This window comes from Cnephaeus nilssonii (assembly GCF_951640355.1).
Source record: "Cnephaeus nilssonii genome assembly, chromosome: 21".
Classification (NCBI taxonomy): Eukaryota; Metazoa; Chordata; class Mammalia; order Chiroptera; family Vespertilionidae; genus Cnephaeus; species Cnephaeus nilssonii.
In genome coordinates, this window is record NC_137092.1 from 14,972,020 (window position 1) to 14,993,600 (window position 21,581).

Here is a 21,581-nt window from a genome sequence, read left to right on the forward strand (position 1 = left end):
CCCCACTTCTGCACCCAGCGGGTCGCGGCCGCGCGCTGCCGTCAAATGCGCTCAGGGCGCGCCACGTGCTCCTCTCTCACCCCGAAAGCAGCCCCACCCCTCCCCTGAGAGCCGGGCGAGCCGGTCCGCTCCCCCCACGCTCTCCGGGAACTTTACTTTTGGGTGTGTGTGTGGGGGTGGGGTGGGGGGGTTGTCCAATAAGACTGGGCGCAGCCGGCAGCGCTCGCTCGCTCCAGCGCTGGGGACCCTGGGGTCACCCTCCCGGAGCGCCGCCCCGCGCCTCGAGGACCGGGCTCTTCCCGCCGGGATTGGTGGCGGGAGGAGCGCCCCGCCCCGCCCTGCGCCCCGCGATCTTGGAGGAGGCGGGGCGTGTAGCGATTAGGCGCCGAGGGTCGGCGTCGGGGCGGTGGGGTGGCTGCGCCGGGCCCCGGAGAGGTGCGGCTTGTTGTTGGTTCCAGGTCCCCGGCTGCAGGGTGAGGAGCGGTGGGGACCCGGACGATGGGAGGCAGTGGCGGGACTCGCACCCCCATTACCACTCCTAGTTGGCAGGGCGCACTGTGACCGAAGAGCTGGTCGCTGGCTTCACCCCCGGGGCGTCTGCCGAGGTTTTTGGTGGGGATGGTGGGGGTGGGGGTGGGGATGGTGGGGGTGGGGGTGGGGGTGGGGGTGGGGGTGGGCGCGGACAGCAGTGCCTGAAGCTGTTCAGTGGGGAGCGTTTTGTTCGGGGAACTGTGGGACACTCTACGTTACAAGAGGCCTCTGCCACCACCCTACTTTTGGAAGCAATATTAATTGTTTTTTATCTTAAAAAAAAATTAACGTGCCACAGAGGCTCATACAATACGTTTTAAATCCTCACTGCAAGCCACGGGGACTGAGCGATCCCGGCCACCCCTGGGCTTCATTGGCGAGCACTGTTTTGTGAGCTGGCATGGCAAAAGAGAAAATGTTTCTTGACTTAAAAAAAAGAAAGTTTTATTGCGATAATAACTGGCACACCATAAAATTCACGTTTTCAGTGTGCAGTTAAAAAATATCGAATATGTTTACAGTACAGCCACCATCGCAATCCGATGTTGGAACTTTGCCATCACCGCCGAAGGCAGCCTTGCGCCCCTTAGCAGTGACAGCTCATCCCCATCTCCCCCTTCCCACCGCAGGCAGCCGCTAATCTCCTTTCTACCTCTGCAGGTTTGTCTGTTTTGGATTTGGCATGTAAGTGGAATCATACAACAGGTGGTCTTTGTGTCTGGGTTATTGCCTTTAGCATCACGTTTTTGAGGCTCGTCTGTGTTGTAGCATTTGTCAATACTTTGTTCCTTTTGTGTTGCTGAATAATATTCCATTGTATGGATATACCACATTTTATTGATTCATTCATACGTCCGTTGTTGGGCATTTGGGTTGCTCCCGCTTTGAAGCTGTGTTCCCACCAAGGCTGCTGTGAACATTTGTGAACAAGTCTTTGTTGTGGACGTACGTTTTAATTTCTCTTGAGTAGATACCCAAGAGTGGAGTTGCTGGGTCGTATGGAATTCTCTGTTTAACTGTTTGAGAAACTGCCAAACTATTTTCGCAAAGTGACCGCACCATTTTACATTTCTGCCAGCAACGGGAGGGTTCCTGTTTCTCCACACCCTCAACACGTTATTATCGCTGTCCTTTTTATTATAGCCATCATAGTGAGTGTGAGGTGGTGTCATTGTGGGGTATTATTTTTTTAAATCCTCACCTGAGGACATTTTTCCATTGATTTTTATTAAAAAATTTTTTTTATTGCCCTAACCAGTTTGGCTCAGTGGATAGAGCGTCGGCCTGCAGACTGAAGGGTCCCAGGTTTGATTCCGGTCAAGGGCATGTACCTTGGTTGCGGGCACATCCCCAGTAGGGGGTGTGCAGGAGGCAGCTGATGGATATTTCTAACTCTCTATCGCTCTCCCTCCCTATCCCCCTCCCTTCCTCTCTGTAAAAAATCAATAAAATATATTAAAAAATATACATTTTTATTGGTTTCAGAGAAGGGAGAGGGGGAGAGAGATAGAAATATCAATGATGAGGATCATTGATTGGCTGCCTCCTTCCTGCACACCCTACACTGGGGATCGAGCCTGAAACCCAGGCATGTGCCCTGACTGGGAATGGAACCATGATCTCCTGGTTCATAGGTCGACGCTCAACCACTGAGCCACTCCGGCTGGGCTCCATTGATTTTTAGAGAGTGGAAGGGAGGGGGAGAGACCGAGAAAGAGAAACATTGATATAAATGAGACACACTGACTGGCTGCCTCCTGCTCACACCCGGACTGGGACCCGGGGCCAGGGATCAAATCTGCAAGGGAGGTATGTGCCCTTGACCGGGAATTGGAATCAAACCCGAGACCCCCTCGTCCGAGGGCCGAGGATCTAACCGCTGAGCTACACTGGCCAAGGCTGTCATTGTAGTTTTGATTTGCATTTCCCTGATGACTAATGATGTTGAGCATCTCTTTGTGGGCTTCCTGGCCGTTGGTATAGCTTTGGAGAAATGTTGATCAGGACGTTGGTCTACTTTCTAATTGATTTCTTTATCTTGTTATTGAATTATACAGGTTCTTTATATATTCTTTTGTCTTTTTTAAAACACAGATAAGAGATTTCTCCAGGCCAAGCAAGAGAGTGGAAACTCCCTTGAGAGTGGTGTTGTCTGGATTCCAAAAACAGGGTTCTCCATTAATGAGCATAGATCGTTATCTTGGGCAAATTACCAGATTATTGTTTTTTGAGCCTCCGGGACTTGCTCTGTACCATGGGGTAATAATGTACAGCTCTTAAGAGCTTCCCGTGAGGAGCCCATGCGCAATGTATATGAGCTATTAGCACCTGGCCGACCCTGAGAGGCATCTTTGAAAGATTTATTCTGGGCCTTTGCTTGGGAGGTATTGGTGCCTGCCTTGTTCCAGAAGCCAGTTGACTTTTCTGGGGATTCCATGAAACTGGGACAAACACCCACAACCCTGATTCTGCCTATAAACCTCTCTCTGTTTTTATTTTCCTATACCAACGTCTTTTAATTACCTTAATCACTTTTGGTTCTATTTAAAGTTAGTTGCAGCGAAAGCTGTGGTTTCCTGCTACAGCTGGGAACAATTGAGAGAGTTACCATTTTCTTTAAAAATTTAATGTTTTAATTAAACGTTTTAAGCAAAGGAAAGAAAAAACCGTTTCATATGACGTTGACAGCCTTCGTATCTGTAGGAAAAGAACCAAGGCGTCCTTTGGGGTCACAGACCCGCGTCCCCTCAATGTCTTTTATAACCGTAAGGAAATCATCTGATGTCCTTGAACTTGGCCTTTCCCTTCTGTAAAATGAGAAGTCAGTACTCCTCAGGGTCATAGGAAAGGGCCTGCGAAATGCAAAACCTTAAAGCCAATGGCCACCATTTATTGAGCTCTTGATATGGGGCAAGTGCTTTAAGCACAGCACCGCCCTTCACCCTGGTGATGGAGGGCATAGGGCTCATTGGACAGATACAATGTGCCCACGGGCTCTGGGCTGGACTCGGAACCACATCCCTACAAGCCGAAGGCCCCATGCTAGCCACACGCAGACCCCCGTGCGGAGGTGGGTGTTTTTCAATATTTTTGTTTGTTAATCCTCACTTGAGGATATTTTTTTCCCCATTGATTATTAGAGAGTAGGAGGAAGGGAGGGAGGGAGGGGGAAAGAGAGAAAAACATTGATGTGAGAGAGACACATCCAACTGGTTGCCTCCCATACTTGCCCTGACTGGGATCGGGGATCAAACCTGCCATCCAGGTACATGCCCTTGACTGGGAATCGAACCTGAGACCCTTGGGTGCGTGGGCAGATGCTCTAACCACCTACCCACACCGGCCAGGGCAAGATGGATGTGGTTTTCAGTGTGCTCATGGTAACTATTTTCTATTTGCTGTTATAACAAATTTCCACGTGGTTAGTGGTTTTACAGAAACAGAACTCCAGCTCTGGGTCAGAAGTCTGCCATGTCTCCCTGGGCTGAATCCAGGAGTCTGCAGGGCTGCGTTCCTTCCGGAGGCTTACGGGGAGAGCCGTGTCTTCGCCTTTTCCAGCCTCTGGACTCTCGGGCCTAGCGGCCGCCTGCATGCCCTGGCTCGTGGCCCCCTGCCTCTGTGTTCAACGCCGGCAACAGCGGTCCAGTTCTCATCACAGTGCATTGATGTCATCTTGCTTCTGTGGTTACATCCCTCTATCCGACCCTCTTCTCTTTCCCTCTTTCCCTCTGAAGGGCTCCTGTGATTACTACATTAGGCCCACCTGGATAACCTATTTTTTTTTTTTATCCTCACTCGAGGATATATGTTTATTGATTTTCGAGAGAGAGGAAAGGGGAGAGGGCGAGGGAGAGAGAGATAAAGAAACATCAGTGTGAGAGAGACATCAATCGTGTGCCTCTCGTGCCCGCCCCAACCTTTTGGTGTACAGGATGACCCTCCAACCAACTGAGCACCTGGCCAAGGCTGGATGATCTGTTTTTAAAAAAAGATTTTAAGTTGATTTTTAGAGAGAGAGAGAGAGAGAGAGAGAGAGGCAGAGAGGGAGAAAGAGAGAAACATTGATGTGAGAGCGGAACATCGATCGGGTGCCTCTGCATGACCCCCACCTCGGCACGCGCCCCACTGGGGATCAAGCAGGTGCCGGGGGGGGGGGGGAATAAGAACCAGAAACTTTTCGGTAAACAGGGTGATGCCCAGCCAACGGAGCCACACTGGCCAGGGCTGGAGAATCTATTTTAAAACCGGCTCCTTAGCAGCCTTAATTCCCTCTGCAACCTTAATTCCCCCTTGCCATGAAACTAACACATTCATGGGTGTGATATTGTGCTTTTTAATAGGAAATCTGTAGGCTGGCCAGCGTGGCTTGGTGGTTGAGCATTGACCTATGAACCAGAAGGTCACGGTTTGATTCCGGTGGGGGCACCTGCCTCATGGCGGGCTCGATCCCTGGTGTGGGGCGTGCAGGAGGTGGTCAGTCAATGATTCTCTCTCATCATTGATGTTTCTTTCTCTTTTTCCTTCTCCCTTTCTCTCTGAAATCAATAAAAATATATTTAAAAAAAAAAGAGAGAGAGAAAGAAATACGCATTTGGGCTTTGTCCGGTTCCCGACACAGAGCTTCTAAAACCTTGGGAATTGCCTAAGTGAGGAGAGCGAGGAAGGCACCTTTTGTTACGTTAACGAGGCGACTTTGGACAGCCCTAAGGAAGGGGGTTGGTTGGCAGGGGACCCCCCAGAGGATTAGAGGGTTGCAGTTTTCCCTGGTTCACCCCTCTTTCTGCCCCTCCTCTGGGGAGGGAAGAAAAGCTGGAGGTCGAACCACTTGCCGATGCCAAGGAGATAGTCCATCTTGCCTTTGTAACGAGGCCTCCGTAAAAACCCAGAGGACAGGGTTCGGAGGGCTTCCCGGTTGGTGAACCAGTGGAGGTTTGGGGGGAGGGGCTCACCTGGAGGGCCGGCAGGCTCTGCCCCCTTCCCCATACCTTGCTTTAGGCATCTCTCCCACCTGGCGGCTCCAGTCTGTGAGCCGCCCTAGCAACTGGATGGACCCAAGCAGGAGGCCTGGGGCCCCTCCGGTGAGAAGCACAGCTGATAACCATAGCCCCTCACCTACGGAACCTCACCCTCCTCCCAGGTAGAGAGTGTTAGCGTTGAGTGGAGCCCTTGGACACCAGCTGATGTCCGGAGCGTCGCTTGGGGGTGTGGAAACCCCACCCTGGAACTGGAATCCTTACTAGGTCCCGGAGGTTGGTACGCGGACCGCTGAGGGGCCTGCCACAGTGCCTGCTGGGTAGTTCAGTGCTGGTGGAGTCCCCGGCACGCCTCTGACGGTGGCTGCTTGGCTTTGCAGAGGGTCCTGTTGGGAAGAAGCGGCAGCATGTAAGTCACTTCCTTTGTGACAAACAAGCCTCCTTCCGCAGAGCCTTCTCTTCCTTCTCTTCCTGCCTCGCGGTGCCCAGAGCTCGGGAGTCACCCCCAGCGTTCCTTGCCTGTTGGTTAACGACGACAAAGGCCCCGTGGCGGGCTTCCTGGTTTGGAACCTGAGTCTGGGGGGAGGAAGGGAAACCCTCCGTCAGAAAGGGGGCTGGGGGCTTGGGCAGGGCCCTGCTGCTGATGCCCAAACGTTGGTTGGTGAGACACTGAGACCTGCTTTGATAGGTTCTGGGGCCGCGGTGACTTCCCACCCTCCGCTGAACCGTTGGGGAAGGAGGGAGTGCCGCAGGAGAAGTCTCTGGGTGAGTTAGCCTGGGGGGTTGGTTGGTGCTGGGACCCTCCGTCTATACCTGGATCTTATTTAATCTACTGCGTTTCTGTTCCTGCATGAACTCGGGACCCACCTAGATCCTGCCCTTGCTCTAGCCTGGTCAGGCCTCCTACCCACCCACCCCCCTCCCCCCCCGTCACCGTCGCGTTTGCTGCTCCTAACTCCGTGCTTCTCTTTAATGCTCACCTTCTTTCATTTCACCCTCCCCTGTCTCCAGAGTGACCTTTCTAAAACCCAGCTGTTGATGTCACCTCTCTGGTGAAAACCTTCTACTCCTCGCAGCCCCCGCGGATTTCACCATGTGGCCTGGCCTCCTCTCTCACCCTCGCCCTCATGCACGTGCGCTCTAGCTGTTCCCGACCACGTGCAGCTCCCCCAGGTGCCAGGCCTTTTCACAGCTCCCTGCCTCTGCACGTGCTGGTCCCTCTGCCCGGATTCCATTCCACCTCCCCCCTGCTTCATAGTTTTTTGTTTTTTAAATATATTTTTATTGATTTCAGAGAGGAAGGGAGAGAGAGAGAGAGAGAGAAGCATCAAAGATGAGAGAGAATCATTGATTGGTTGCCTCCTGCACGCCCCCAACTGGGGACCAAACATGCAACCTGGGCGTGTGCCCTTGACCGGAATCGAACCTGGGACCCTTCAGTCCACAGGCCGACGCTGTACCCACTGAGCCAAACCAGCCAGGGCCATGTTAACTCTGAAACGCAATCCCCTGGACCCAGACACTTCTTCATATCTCATTGAGAGCACTGGCTTCCAGGTGTGCTGGTGACTCTCCGTCCCCCACCGAGCGAGCTCCCGCCTTGAAGGCAGTGATGCCCACGGCCAGCACGTATCCCCGGCTGCTTGCTGCGTGGTTGGGTGCGGTATAGCCAATCATTGCTCACTCGGGGAGTGATGCTTGTGTGTGGGGGTGTATTTTCTTTCTTTAAAAAAAAAAAATTAAAAAAAATATATTTCTTTATTGATTTCAGAGAGGAAGGGAGAAGGAGAGAGAGATAGAAACATCAATGATGAGAGAGAATCATTGATCAGCTGCCTCCTGCACGCCCCCCACTGGGGACCGAGCCCGCAACCCAGGCATGTGCCCTTGGCCGGAATCGAACCTGGGACCGCTCAGTCCGCAGGCTGACGCTCTATCCACTGAGCCAAGCCGGCTAGCTGTGGGGGGGTGTTTTCACGTTGAAGAAAAGGTGTCCCTCATCACATGCGTCCCCTCCTTTGAACCTTCTGACCATACACCTGCCATTTTAATGCTGTGTTTCTGCTCAGGCGTCAGGAAGAGGGAGACCCAGGTGTATGTTGGCAACCTTCCTCTGGACATCTCTGAGGTACTCTTCGTTCCGCGGCTTCTCTTTCCGGCCTCCCCCACAGGACGTTGACCGGCCAGCAGCCCAATGTCCCCCGCCGTGGGTGTGCCAGCCGTCACAGGTGGTGACTGGGCTGACCAGCTCGTCCCCGTTTGCCTGGACCTTCCTGGTTGTAGCCTCCTGCGCGGTGCGTCCCCACTCCTCCCACGTGAACCGGGATGGCTGGTCACCCCGCTTACTGCTTTGGGTGGACGGAGGGGCTGCCACGAGGCGGCTTGTCTTCAGGAAGGGGCCTCGTTCGCGTTCCAGTGCCCATCCTTTGGGCACGGGGAGCAGTCGGGTCTCAGCCACAACCTGCACCCAGTTCACCTGGAAACGGGCCAGTTGAGCCCGTGGCTGTGACGCTTAGAGAGTAGAATGTAAGCACTAGGGCTTTTGAACCCAGGAGTTTTATTGTCTATTTGGGGAGGCCGCATGAACAAACCTGAAATAATTATAGAATCACACAAGCACTTAACATGTGTAATACGTGCATTTGAAGTTCAGATGGAAGGAAAATGGAAGCGTAATCTACTGAATTGAAGCACCCCCTGACTTTCTTTGGAAGCATCTACTATCCTTCCTATATAATAAAGAGGTAATATGCAAATTGACCATCACTCCAACACACAAGATGGCTGCCCCCATGTGGTCAAAGATGGCCACCACAAGATGGCCAGTAGAGGAGGGCAGTTGTGGGCGACCAGGCCGGCAGGGGAGGGCAGTTGGGGGCGACCAAGCCTGCAAGGGAGGGCAGATAGGGGCAATTGGACCGTCAGGGGAGCAGTTAGGCATCGATCTGGCTGGCAGGTAGAAGCGGTTAGTGCAATCAGGCAGGCAGGCAGTCAGGCAGGCGAGCGGTTGGGAGCCAGCAGTCCAGGATCGGGCCTAAATGGGCAGTCAGACATCCCTCGAGGGGTCCCAGATTGGAGAGGGTACAGGCTGGGCTGAGGGACCCTGCCCCCCCCCCCCCGTGCACGAATTTCATGCACCGGGCCTCTAGTACGCATATGCTTGAAGTTCAGCAAGCACGTTAGAGACATAGCCAGGTCTTGACCTTCAGGAGCTCAGATGTGGGAGTATGAGAGAAGTCATCTTTGTGGGACCTCTGCTGCAAGCTAAACATTTAAAAAAAATTTCCTGTTCTCTGCCCCCTTGCCAATCAGTTCAGCTCAGTCCTCTCTGCCCAAGTTGTATTTTATTCCTTCTGTACCACTTGCTGTATTTTAATTATCAGGCATGCTCCAGGAAATAGGCTAAAGGCTTCATTCGTGTGGTTCTGTTAAGTTCGTGTAATAACTCGGGGCGGTGGGTGTCACCGTCGCCCTGGCGATGAGGGTGCCTCATTCTGTCAGAGGTCCAAGTACACAGACCTGGTGAGGTCAGCCAAGAGCTGCATCCGTATCTAGTTGCCCCCAAGTACCAAACCACATAGTCGATAGGACATGTAAATGACTCGCCATAATAAAAGTGGATCTATTATGGTTTTTTTTAATCTGACAGAGAAGAAAAGGATATTGGAACACACAACGAAGTAATTTCTGTTGATCCAATAAATGAAATCCTATTCAATCAAAGGGGTCGGGTGGGGGATTCTTGGTACCTGATTCCCCTTCCTCTTGGCAGGCTGGTCAAACCTGCTGCTGGACAGCAATGTGGCAGGAGCCCCTGCAGGCAGGTCCTGCGGTGGGTGGTCGGGAGAGGCAAGGTGCCGAGAGGCAAGGCCTGGTGCAGGCAGCCTTCAAAATAAAAACCCTCTTAATGCTCGAAGGCAGAACTCTCCGAGGATCTCTTCCCTTCCATTTAGGGATCGCTCCTGTCCGCACCACCAGTGCACCCTGTTTCAAAGTGGAGCCTACTTCAAAGCCCAGCACCTGGCCTCTGGCCCCCATCCTTCCACAGGGCGCACACGACCTCTCCCACAGCCCGGGAAACTCAGACCAGCCTCCCAGGAAAGACTTCAGCTAATGGAGTAGGGTTCCGGAAAGAGTCCTAAATGTCCTGTGGAGAACTGGGACTTGACTTGCAAACCAACAGAGTAGCTCGTAGAAGTTTCATGGCTGTGGGTAGAAGATGCAAGTTGTGGGTCAGAGGTGAAGGCTGACTTATTACTCATAGCGATAACAGTAGCCAGCATCTTCTTTCATTGCATTAACACTTTTTATTGAGATAGAAATCACGTACCATAAAATTCAGTGGCTGTCCAGGTTGTGCAAACATCTAAATTCAAGAACATTTTCATTATCCCCCAAATAAATCCCATACCCATTAGCAGTCCCTCCGCCCTCCCCCTTCCTCCCGGTCCCTGGAAACCATGAGTCTACTTTCTGTCTCTGTGGATTTGCCTGTTCTGGACACGCCGTAGAAAGGAAATCATACAACGCGTGGCATTCTCTGTTTTCCTTCACTTAGTACGTTTCCAGGGTTCATCCACGTTATAGCACATCTCAGCACTTCACTCCTTTTTTATGACTGAACTAGTGGCCCGGTGCACAAAATTCGTGCACATTAAAAGGGAATTAATTAGAGGAAATATTTTAATATTGCTATTTGCCCTTTCTCTATAATAGAAGTGTCAGAGATGAAAGAAAATTAGCAAAATGTATATGAAAATTTTCCTCCTGTCAGTCTGGGGCACACCACGGGAGCCAGAGTCAAGTCCCTGCCCACCCACACGCGCCTCGAAATCGTGCAAGACCTAGACCCGGCCGGCCCCAACCCGTCAAGCCCCGCAGGGCGGGGGGTGCAGCCTCAGGTCCCCCATCAAGCCCTGCTGGGTGGGGGTGTGGTCTCAGGTCCCCCGGCGTGGCCTAGGCCCCCCGGCCTGGCTTCAGTTCCCCCGGCCCCGGCGCTGGGGCGGGGGACGTGGCCTCAGGTCCCCCGGCCCCAGCACCAGGATGGGAGCGTGGCCTCAGGTCCCCCGGCCCAGGTGCGAGGGCGTGACGACCATTTGCGTATTAGCTCTTTATTATATAGGATGATATTTTATTACATGGATATACCACAGTTTGTTTATCAACTCATCATTCAATGACATTTGGGTGGTTTCCACTTTTTGGTTGTTACCCATAATGCTGCTCTGAACATGGGTGTACAAGCTTTTGTGTGAACGTATGTTTCGGTTCTCTTGGGTATATACCTAGGAGTGGAATTACTGGGTCACATGATAGCTCTATGGTTAACTTTTTGAGGACCTACCAAACTGTTTTCCAAAACAGTTGTTCCATTTTATAGTGGCACCAGCAATGTATGAGCATTCTAATTTCTCCACTTTCTCGCCAAACCTCTTTTTTACTATAGCCACCTAGTGGCCGTGAGGTGGTATCTCATTGTGGTTTTGATTTCCTTAACTAATGAGCGTCTGCTCATGTGCTTATTGGCCATTTGTATGTCTTTTATTACATATCTTTTATTACAGTATATTGTTATAATTGTTCTATTATATGTGTTAATCTTTTAAAAAATATTTTTGCTGATTTCAGAGAGGAAGGGAGAGGGAGAGAGAGATAGAAACATCAATGATGAGAGAGAATCATTGATCGGCTGCCTCCTGCATGTCCCCTACTGGGGATCGAGCCCGCAACCCGGGCACGTGCCCCAACTGGGAATCGAACCATGACCTCCTGGTTCCTAGGTAGGCACTCAACCATTGAGCCACGCCAGCTGGGCTATATGTTAATCTCTTATTGTGCTTAGTTATAGATTAGATTTTATTATAGGTACTAGAGGCCTGGTGCAAGAAATTCATGCACGGGGGAGGGGTGTCCCTCAGCTCAGCCTGCACCCTCTCCAATCTGGGATCCCTCTCACAATCCAGGACTGCTGGCTCCCAACTGCTCGCCTGTCTGCCTCCCTGATTGCCTCTAACCGCTTCTGCCTGCCAGCCTGATCACCCCCTAACCACTCCCCTGCCAGCCTGATTGATGCCTAACTGCTCCCCTGCCAGCCCGATTGCCCCTAACTGCCCTCCCCTGCTGGCCTGGTCACCCCTAACTGCCCTCCCCTGCCGGCCTGGTCCCCCCAAACTGCTCTCCCCTGCAGGCCTGGGTCCCCCCCAGCTGCCTTCCCCTGCAGGCCTGGTCCCCCCCAACTGCTCTCCCCTGCAGGCCTGGGTCCCCCCCAGCTGCCTTCCCCTGCAGGCCTGGTCCCCCCCAACTGCTCTCCCCTGCAGGCCTGGGTCCCCCCCAGCTGCCATTCCCTGCAGGCCCGGTCGCCCCCAACTTCCTTCCTCTGCTGGCCTGGTCACCCCTATCTGCCCTCCCCTGCAGGCTTGATCACCCCCAACTGCCCTCCCTTGCAGGCCTGGTCCTCCCCAACTTCCCTCCCCTGCAGGCCTAGTCCCCCCCAACTGCCCTTCCCTGCAGGCCCGGTCGCCCCCAACTTCTCTCTCCTGCAGGCCTGGTACCCCCCCAACTGCCCTCCCTTGCAGGCCTGGTCCCCCCCAACTGCCCTTCCCTGCAGGCCCAGTCGCCCCCAACTTCCCTCCTCTGCCGGCCTGGTCCCTCCCACCTGCCCTCCCCTGTTGGCCATCTTGTGGCGTCCATCTTGTGTCCACATGGGGGCAGCCATCTTGTGTGTTGGAGTGATGGTCAATTTGCATATTACTCTTTTATTAGATAGGATGTATGTGTAGGAAAAAACAGTATATATAGGGTTTGGTACTGTCTGCAGTTTCAGGCACCCACTGGGGGTCTTGGAATGTACATCCCGTGGATAAGGGGGGATAACTACCATACAAGGGGCAGAAAGAAAGTCATGGTTAGGGCATGTCTTCAGATTTTAGGAGTGCTGGATGACAACCGTTAACAGGAGCAGCATTTGCTGGGGGGCTGGCCTCCCTGAGAGCGTTGGTTGAAGGCCCGTGGATGGGAAGATGTTGGCAGGGTTTTGCACTTTGCTTTTGTATTTGTGTGTGTGGTGGTGGTGGTTTTTCTCTCCTCTCACCCTCAAGCACATTTTCTGAAAAGCAGTACTTCCTGAATCTGCTTGATACCATTGAACAGTAATTTTTGACCTTGGCTGCCCATTAAAACCATCTGGGGAGCTTTTAAAAAATATTGATGCTTTAATCCCAACCCCAAAGAAAAGGAGCCGTCCAGCAGGATCTCATTGCAGCCAGCATTGCGAGGGCACAGGGCTTGGCGGGCTTTCTCCACAGAGGGTCAGGTAGTGAGTGTTTTATGCTTTGCAGATCATGTACCTCTGTCGCAAATACTCGACTCGGGGATAGTAGCCCCAGAGCAAATGACTGTGTGTGTGTGTGTGTGTGTGTGTGTGTGTGTGGTTGTGTTCCAGTAAATGACCGTGTGTGTGTGTGTGTGTGTGTGTGTGTGTGTGTGTGGTTGTGTTCCAATAAAACTTTATTGATAAAAAGGTAGGTTGGATTTTGCTTGAGGCTGTGGTTTCCTGACACCTGCTATAGAAGATACCAAAAATATGGAGTATTTTCCTCTTTTACGTTAATAATGGTAAAACCTAAGAAGAAGACAGCCGAGGTTTTGCAGAGAATGAAAAGAATGTAGGATGTGAAGTTAGAATCCCTGGGTTCAAATCCCGACTCTAAATTGGCTGTGTCGTCTTAGGGAAGTCCCTTAGCCTCTCTGATTTTTATTTTATGCTTCTGCGAGTGAGGACAATAATAATGTGTACTCTTCAGGGTGATTTTAAGGGTCAAATGGAACAAGGTTGGTGAAAGTGCTTTGTAAACGGAAAACGCTAAGCATATATTGCCTGTGCTGACAAATTGGCTTGTTGCTCAGCATCTTGTAGATTCATGTGTAATAAACATTAAATATTTAAAAGTAAAAGCAAATTAGAAAATTTGAATTTAGATGTAATATAAACACGAAGACTGGGGAAAATGAGTTATACATAATGTATGTCTAATTTCCTCACCCAACAAAGTGACTTTAGATTGGTAAAAGCTGCTTTTAAAAGAAGATTGTATAAATGTCACACTTTTTTTTTTTCCCCCCCAGAATAGAACTTTCTAGGGAAGAGAAATGGTTTTTATCATGGTTGTGGAATTTCCAAGGGCAGTGTGCCGGGAGGGCGGCAGGAAGGGGCTGTGAGGAGCGGCGGAAGTAGGGGTTCGGAATGGAGGTTAGCGCTTCCCGGTGGGGTGGGTGGGGGAGACATCTGGGACCTTAAGGAAAGCATTTCGTCCTGGATTCGATTCTCCGTCCAGGGCGTGTACCCGGGCTGCAGGTTCGATCCCCTGCCCCGTGTGCGGGGAGGCAATTATCCACGTGACTCCCTCACATAGATGTCCCTCCCTCCCGTCCACCCTCCCTCTGCCCGTCCCTCTCTCCTTTCCACTCCCTCGTGGTGAGGACTAACAAAACACACAAAAAAGAAAAAAAAGAAAGAAAGAAAGCATTTTTAGTAGGGCAGGAGCCAGACTGCGGGCAGTTAGGAGGGAGTGGGCAGAGGAAACAGGCGTTCGGAGGAGCTGGTCTTTCTGCAGGTGTGGCAGAAAAGAGGAAAAGTAGGGTGTAGCTCCAAGAAAAGGGGTGGTGTGTCTATGCACTGAGGGCCCGAGCTAGCCCAGTGCAAGGAGTCGCCTCTGGGAAGGGAGGCAGCCGGAGGGCAGGGAGGAAGAGTGGAGAGCAGGTGTGGCGAGGTGCCCAGAGAGGGGGAAGGTGACCCTAGCCGGGCAGCGGAGGGCTACAGTGAGGAAAGGGGGCCGGGAGACGTGCAAAGAAGGGGTGTGAGCCGCTTGAGGGGAGGCTACCAGACAAAGGTCCTCTCCCTCCGCAGCTGCCTACCCCACCCCTGTCCTGACCTCTCTCAAACTTCACTCTGTTCCCTTGATGGTCCTGTCTGTAGCCCCGCTGGGCTGGTGAGCTTCATTTGGAGGCAGGATATGTTTTTCCTGCCTCTGTATTTGCATCACTCAGCACAAAACCTGGCACACACAGCATGTAATATACTTTTCTTTCTTTTAAAAAAAATATATTTTATTGATTTTTTACAGAGAGGAAGAGAGAGGGATAGAGAGTTAGAAACATCAGTGAGAGAGAAACATAGATCAGCCGCGTCCTGCACACCTCTTAACTGGGGATGTGCCCGCAACCAAGGTACATGCCCTTGACTGGAATTGAACTTGGGACCTTTCAGTCCGCAGGCTGACGCTCTATCCACTGAGCCAAACCGGTTAGTGGACATTAATATTTCGCGATCCACAGGTTGAGAACCGCTAGCAGGGTCGCCTAAGACCATCGGAAAACACAGATATTTACATTACGATTCATAACAGTAGCAAAATTACAGTTAGGATGTAGCAACGAAAGTAATTTTATGGTTGGGGGTCACCACAACATGAGGAACTGTATTAAAGGGTCGCGGCATTAGGAAGGTTGAGAACCACTGGGTTAGGGCATAGTAGACTTTTCAGGAAGTATGTGTTCCATTGATGACAGATGAGCTGGTTGGGGGGGGGCGTCTGAAACCCTGAGAACGAGTTGTAAGTGTTGTCTCTGGGTCTCTTTCTCTTTCAAACCCCGCCGTGTAGGACGAAATCCGGCACCTTCTGAAGGACTTCAACCCTCTCCGTGTCCGCAGGATCCAGAGCGGCTGCAAATGGTAATGACTGTACTTCCTTTGTTTGCTTTGGGAAGCAACCCTTTCCTCTTGGTCCATCCTGCTGATGCACCCACATCGCGCCCTCGCCGTTGCGCTCCCAAGTCCGCACCCACTGTGACTTGGCCAGGTGACACCTGGGAGCCCCCGTGGACTTGTCTTGCCCACACAGCCCTGGTTTAGGAGTCCGGAGACCTGGATTTATTTTCGGTAGCATCCTTGCTCTGTTTTCTGACTGGAGGTAAATGACCAAGCCGTCCTTAGCCTTGGTTGCCGCTGGAAACCCAGGCCTACTCCTATTTCCCCTTGCTTATTTTCAGGGCAGTGAGTGCTTTGAACCTTTGTGGGGAGTAGGAAAGAAACCCAAAGCCATACGTAGCCCGTAGTTAACGGGCACACAGCCTGGGCCTCAGTGACTTGTTGGTGTGTCTGCAGCGCCCCCCTCTGGCGGGGAGGGGAGGAGAGCGCCCGCGTTTGGGCTTGGCTGCCGCCTGCCGCCTGCCGCTCTGCCCAGAGACGCGCTCAGAGCTGCCCCGTGTGCTTCTTCCAGCTTCGCATTTGTGGACCTGGGCTCCGTGCAGAGAGTGGCGCTTGCCGTCCAGGAGCTGAACGGGACGCTCTTCCACAATCGAAAGCTGTGTGTGAATTCCAACAGGAGCGCTCCCACGAGGACCCCTGCCGTGGCCCAGAGGCCCCAGGAGCTGCAGGTACATGTACAGGCTCTCCGTGCGGGGGGCTTGTGCTTCCTCATCGGGGGGCTGCAGACCTCCTCCGTCGGCCTGGTTTTACCGTGGGTGAAATGAGGGGAACTTGTTGTTGTTGTTAATCCTCCACCTGCGGATGTTTTTTTTCGATTGATTTTTAGAGAGAGAGTGGGAGGGAGCCAGGAAGAGGGTTAGGGTTAGAGAAACATCGGTGTGAGAGAGGGGGGCTGGGACTCAAGTCTGCAACCGAGGACCATGCCCTTGACCGTAATCGAACCTGAGACCCTTTAGTCTGTGGGCCGACGCTCTAACCACTGTTCTTTTAATAGACACTCTCAATTTGTTGTATGTTTCTGGTCAGTTTCCAGAGTCCTGAAATGGTTGTCTTTATTTTTGTTTTGTGTTTTTAATCCTCACTGTAGGATATATTTTTTATGATTTTAGAGAGAAGAAAGGAGAGAAGGAGGGAGGAAGGAAGGAAAGAAGGAAGAGAGAGAGAGAGAGAGAGAGAGAGAGAGAGAGAGAGAGAGAATGAAACATCAATCAGTTGCCTCCCAATTAGGGATTGAACTCACAACCTAGGTATGTGCCCTGACTGGGAATTGAACCCGGGACAACGCTCCAACCAAATGAGCCACTCAGCCAGGGCCTGAAATGGCTGTTTTTCACAATGGTGTCAAGTTTTATCATGCTTTTTGGGGAGAGGATTTATCAGTTGGGATATTTCGTGGTAAAATTGTTTTCAAGAGGAGAAAGGTACAATTAGAGAATCAGCTTCAGTAATGCAACATGCACATCCAGGAAGAGTTCAGGTCAACATGAGGGAGAAGGCATCAAATGACATCAACTCTCTCAGGAGGAAAGGAATGAGCTTTCAGAGGGAGAACCACCAATGAGCGCCCAGGATAAATGACGGGAAAATAAAAATGGACACCAAGGCACGTTATAGAAATATTTTAGAATTCTGGGATAAAGCTTCAGAATGAGAATCTACATGGAAGGGTATGGAATTGTGTGGTCTCATTGAATTCTGCAGGAAGATGATGTCCAACCACAAATCCATTCTCTCTCTTAAAAAAAAAAAAGAAATGTAGAATCTCAGAAATGTATTCCTTATGTACCTGTTCTCAGAAAGCTACAGAGGGATATGCTCCAATAAAATGAAGTGATAAGCTAAACAACGAGGTGATCTAGGAGATCCAACCCAGTAGAGGGGTCTGAGACTTCCAAGATGATGACAAAGGGGTAGAAGAGTTGTTCAGCAGCCAGACCAGGACAGAGCAGGATGGTGTGAGACTGCAGGATAATATTTGCATGAAGAAAAATGGAAAATTGAGTGGAGAGGTATTATAAAGAGCTATTGGTGGGTGGGAAAACTGAGCCAGAGATTTAAGAAAATCCAAGTAGTAAATGGAGGGAGGAAAAAGCAGTTAATTCCTGGGGTAAAGATTGTGTAAGAATGAAAACAATCAATCATAATACATAACTTGATTCATCTGTGATTGGTGTTTACATCTCTATATAAAAGCCTAATATGCTAATTGTCCCTTTGACCATTCGACTGTTTGACCAGTCGCTATGATGTACACTGACCACCAGGGGGCAGATGCTCTGTCCAATAGGTTAGCTTGCTGCTGGGGTCCAGCTGATCAGGACTGGGTGAGATGGCGGACATGCCCTGGAGCCCTCCCTCGGTCCCACCCCGGCCAGGGTGGGGTCCTAGATTGCAAGAGGGCACAGGCCAGGCCAAGGGACCCCACTGGTGCACAAATCTGTGCACCGGCCCTCTAGTAGTTACATCATAAAGAGAACACTGGCCCTAGCCAGTTTGGCTCGGTGGATAGAGCATCGGCCTGCAGACTGAAGGGTTCCGGGTTCGATTCTGGTCAAGGACACGTATGTCGGTTGCAGGCTCGATCCCTGGCTCTGGTAGGGGCGGGTACAGGGGGCAGCCAGTCAATAATGGGAAAATATCCTCGGGTGACGATTAAAAAAAAGAGAGTTTGGGCAGGGAGCAACGTAACCAGATTTAACCAATTTACATTAAAACACCAACTTAATTGAAGTATTAAGTATACTATTGAAGTGTGGCTTCCTAAAGTTTGGTGGATTTTGACATATGTAACGTCAGCGGATGGTCATTGGTGCCAACTCAAATACCAACAGGAATCCACAGTTTGGGGTGCAGGGAAGAAGGAAACGTGAGTGTGAACAGCTCCCCATTAGTGCAGCATGGCTGCTGCTGTGCAGACAGCTCCTCCGAGCTGCCGGGGGCAGTAAGGCTGCTGAGCCGGGCGGCCCTGGGGCCAGGCCTCGCTCCAGCTGGGCAGCTGCACTCTGCCATGGCCGCTCTGTGATGGTCTGCCCCAGTCCCACTCTGCCATCCATGGTCTGCCCCAGGCCCACTCTGCCATGGCCGCTCTGTGATGGTCTGCCCCAGTCCCACTCTGCCATGGTCTGCAGGTCGGCTCCACTCTGCCCTCTCTGAACCATCTTCAGCCAGTAAACCCAGTTTTCCGTCTTAGGTGGAAAATGGGCACCCCCAGAGCCAGAGGGGAGCTGGCTTCTGAAGCCAGAAGTCCCCGCCCCTCGTCCCTGATTGGTCAGAATAGAGCTGCCTTGATTGGTTGGAGCTGTGCAGCTCCAGTTGGATGGGGAAAGCCTCAGTCCTATTGGTTGAAATGGGACTCCAAGAACTTGGAAGGGCTGGCTCAGAGGTCAGAAGCGCGGTGCAGGCAGGCCCTTCAGTGGAGATGGGCAGTGCAGCGCAGAGCCTTCTCTGTCAAGTGCTGTTTGCATGAGAGGCCTCTGTGCAGAAATGGCAGCTAGGTTCTGTTTTTTTTTAAGACCAAGTAGCCACCAGGAGCCCTTCTTAGTCCTCAGGGTTTACAGTATGAAGCCACATAACCACTACCACAATCCAATATAGAACACTTTAACCACCCACCAGGTTCTCCGGTGTTTCCCCTCAGCAGTCCCCCCTTCACGTCCCTGGCAACGCCGACCCGCTTTCTATCACTGCAGACGAGGGTTATCTAGAGTTTAGTGGCCATGGCATCGTGCTGTCTGTGCGTCGTTGTGTCTGGCTTCTTCCACCCAGCAGAATGTGATTGAGAGTCACCCGTGCGGTTGCGCCATCAGCAATTCTCTTCATTGCTACGTGGTATTCTGTGGCATGGACGTGTCACTGTTCGTCCATCCATTCACGGAGGTTTGAGTTTTAAAGGGACCCTGCAGAATAGCTTCCAGGGAGCAGAGTGGAAGCAGGAAGGCCTGTCACAGGCGCCCCAAGACAAGAATGAAAGTGTCTCATCACGCCCGCCCCAGTGCTGTCCTGCCAACACGCCCAGCACATGCCCACCTTGGCCTTGGACCTGCTGTCTTCAGCCCCAAGGCTCTTCCCCAGGTATCGACGGGGGGTGCTTTGTCACTTCATTCAGGTCCTATTTAGTGGTCACCCCCACCTCCCATCCTGCCCTCTTCATCCTGCTCCTTGCCTGTGTCTTGTCGTTGCTCTTGTGGCCCCGTGGCGGCGGCATACCTGTGTGCATGCTCACTGCCTGCTGCCCCCATCAGAGTGTGAGCACCTGAGGGCAGTGTTTGGAATGCACACAGTTTATAAATATTTGTGGAGCGGCTGGATGTGGGCTTCCTGAGAACAGGGTCTGCGTCATTTGCCTTTGGCACTCAGCGCCTGGCACGTAGGGGAAGCACAACGTGCATGACCCGGAGGAGAGGAAAGCTGTGGGGGGTTAACACCGTACATGTTACATTTCCACCAAGACGCGCCCTGCAGGCGGCCCGCGTGCAGCTCCCTGGGTAGGGTGAGAGGCCTTCAAGGCACGTGGCCCGGGTGACCAGCCGCAGTCCGGGGGTGGCCGTGGGCAGACCCAGAGGCTGCGGGCAGGGAAGCTGCCGCTGTTCTGAGCGAGACGTGAGGCCTGCACCCCTGCTGGGCAGTGGACCGAGAGCTTCTCCCTGGTGTGTGTAGGGCAGGGGTGGGGAACCTTCTATCCCTTCAAGGGCCATTTGGATATTTGTAACATCATGCCTGGGCCACACAAAATTATCCACTTAAAAACTGGCCTGCTGTATTTGGTCACACATTTAATTAACTCCTAATGCCTTGGCAGGGCCAGATCAAATGATTTTGCGGGCCTTATATGGGGGCAGAGGGGAGGCGGGCCCATGGGTCCGCAAGGCCAGTCATTCCCCACCCCTAGTGTAGGGGAACCAATGGACCCCCATCCACCCCAGTGCTTTCTGGCTACTGACCTTTGTGTGCCCTCTGCCTTCTCCCCCACTGCTCAGACTCGCCAGCATCGCTCTGGAGTCTGCTGCCTCTTAGGACACTTGACCAGCTGGTAGCAGTGCCCAGAACAAAGGAAAGAGCCCATGCACAGCTGGTGATGGGTCTGGGCACGAGGGTTTCTGTGCTTATAGCAACAAGAGAACGCATTTAAATGGTCTGGTTGGGCAGAGATGGAGATGCCGCCCTGACCTCTGTAGCGTCCGGGTGGCCACCTTTGTTACACACGCATCTTGACATTTGAGGCTTGTTTTTGGGTGACATGCTATGGTGGCTGGATGATAATTACAAATTTTCCTCTGAAACATAATCTCACAAACTGTCACAAAAGGCTTGTTATATTTATCTCTTAAGTCATTAGGGGATAATAACGAGACAGAAATGGTTTAAAATGTTTACATATTGATGATAACTTTTAGCTTGAAGCCGCTGCTGCGAATTGGTTCTCGGGATTGGTATTTGGAACTGTCTTAAGAGATCCTATCTAATAAAGAGGTAATATGTAAATTGACCATCACTCCAAACACATAAGATGGCCACCCCCATGTGGTCAAAGATGGCTGCCACAAGATGGCCAGCAGGGGAGGGCAATTGTGGGCGATCAGGCCAGTAGGGGAGGGCAGTTGTGGGCGATCAGGCCAGTAGGGGAGGGAAGTTGTGGGCGACCAGGCTGGCAAGGGAGGGCAGTTAGGGGTGACCAGGCTGGCAGGGCAGGGCAGTTAGGGGCAATCGGGCCGGCAGGGGAGGGCAGTTAGGGGCGACCAGGCTGGTAAGGGAGGTAAGTTAGGGGTGCCCGGGCCAGCAGGGGAGGGTAGTTGTGGGCGACCAAGCCTGCAGGGGAGGAAAGTTAGGGGCGACCAGGCCTGCAGGGGAGGGGAGTTGGGGGTGACCAGACTGGCAGGGGAGGGCAGTTAGGGGCGACTAGGCTGACAAGGGAGGGCAGTTAGGGGCAATCGGGCTGGCAGGGGAGCAGTTAGGCGTCGATCAGGCTGGCAGGGGAGATGTTAGGGGGTGATCAGGCTGGCAGGCAGAAGTGGTTAGGGGCAATCAGGCAGTCAGGCAGGCAAGTGGTTGGGAGCCAGTATTCCTGGATTGTGAGAGGGATGTCCCAGATTGGAGCGGGTGCAGGCTGGGCTGAGGGACACCCCCCCCCCCATGCATGAATTTCATGCACGGGGCCTCTAGTTTTAAATAAAAAGTCACTTGTGCTTGGCTGGAGAGCAGTTGTTTGCACGGTCACCTTGTTTTGCTGCAGGTGCACAGGTGGGGCAGGAGGTCTCACATGCAGATCTGACTGGTCTCCTTGGTTGACAGGGAGTTAGCCTCTGTGGAGGGTT

General features: G+C 52.3%; 1 protein-coding gene across 6 annotated transcripts in view; it reads left to right on the forward strand.

Moving 5' to 3' along the window:
- Positions 1–21,581, forward strand: part of TDRD10 (tudor domain containing 10) — a 29,255-nt gene that overhangs the window by 307 nt on the left and 7,367 nt on the right. The window contains exons 2-7 of one of the 6 annotated variants that reach the window (XM_079760366.1): positions 1,192–1,215; positions 5,669–5,913; positions 6,193–6,269; positions 7,574–7,632; positions 15,164–15,234; positions 15,782–15,938. In XM_079760366.1, coding sequence (XP_079616492.1) covers positions 5,912–5,913; positions 6,193–6,269; positions 7,574–7,632; positions 15,164–15,234; positions 15,782–15,938 — 366 coding nt within the window. In that variant the 5' untranslated portion in view covers positions 1,192–1,215; positions 5,669–5,911. Of the gene's footprint in view, positions 1–397; positions 474–1,191; positions 1,216–3,714; positions 5,914–5,979; positions 6,270–7,061; positions 7,163–7,573; positions 7,633–15,163; positions 15,235–15,781; positions 15,939–21,581 lie in introns of those variants that run through there. The other 5 variants (XM_079760367.1, XM_079760371.1, XM_079760368.1 and 2 more) reach the window with 5 other exon arrangements.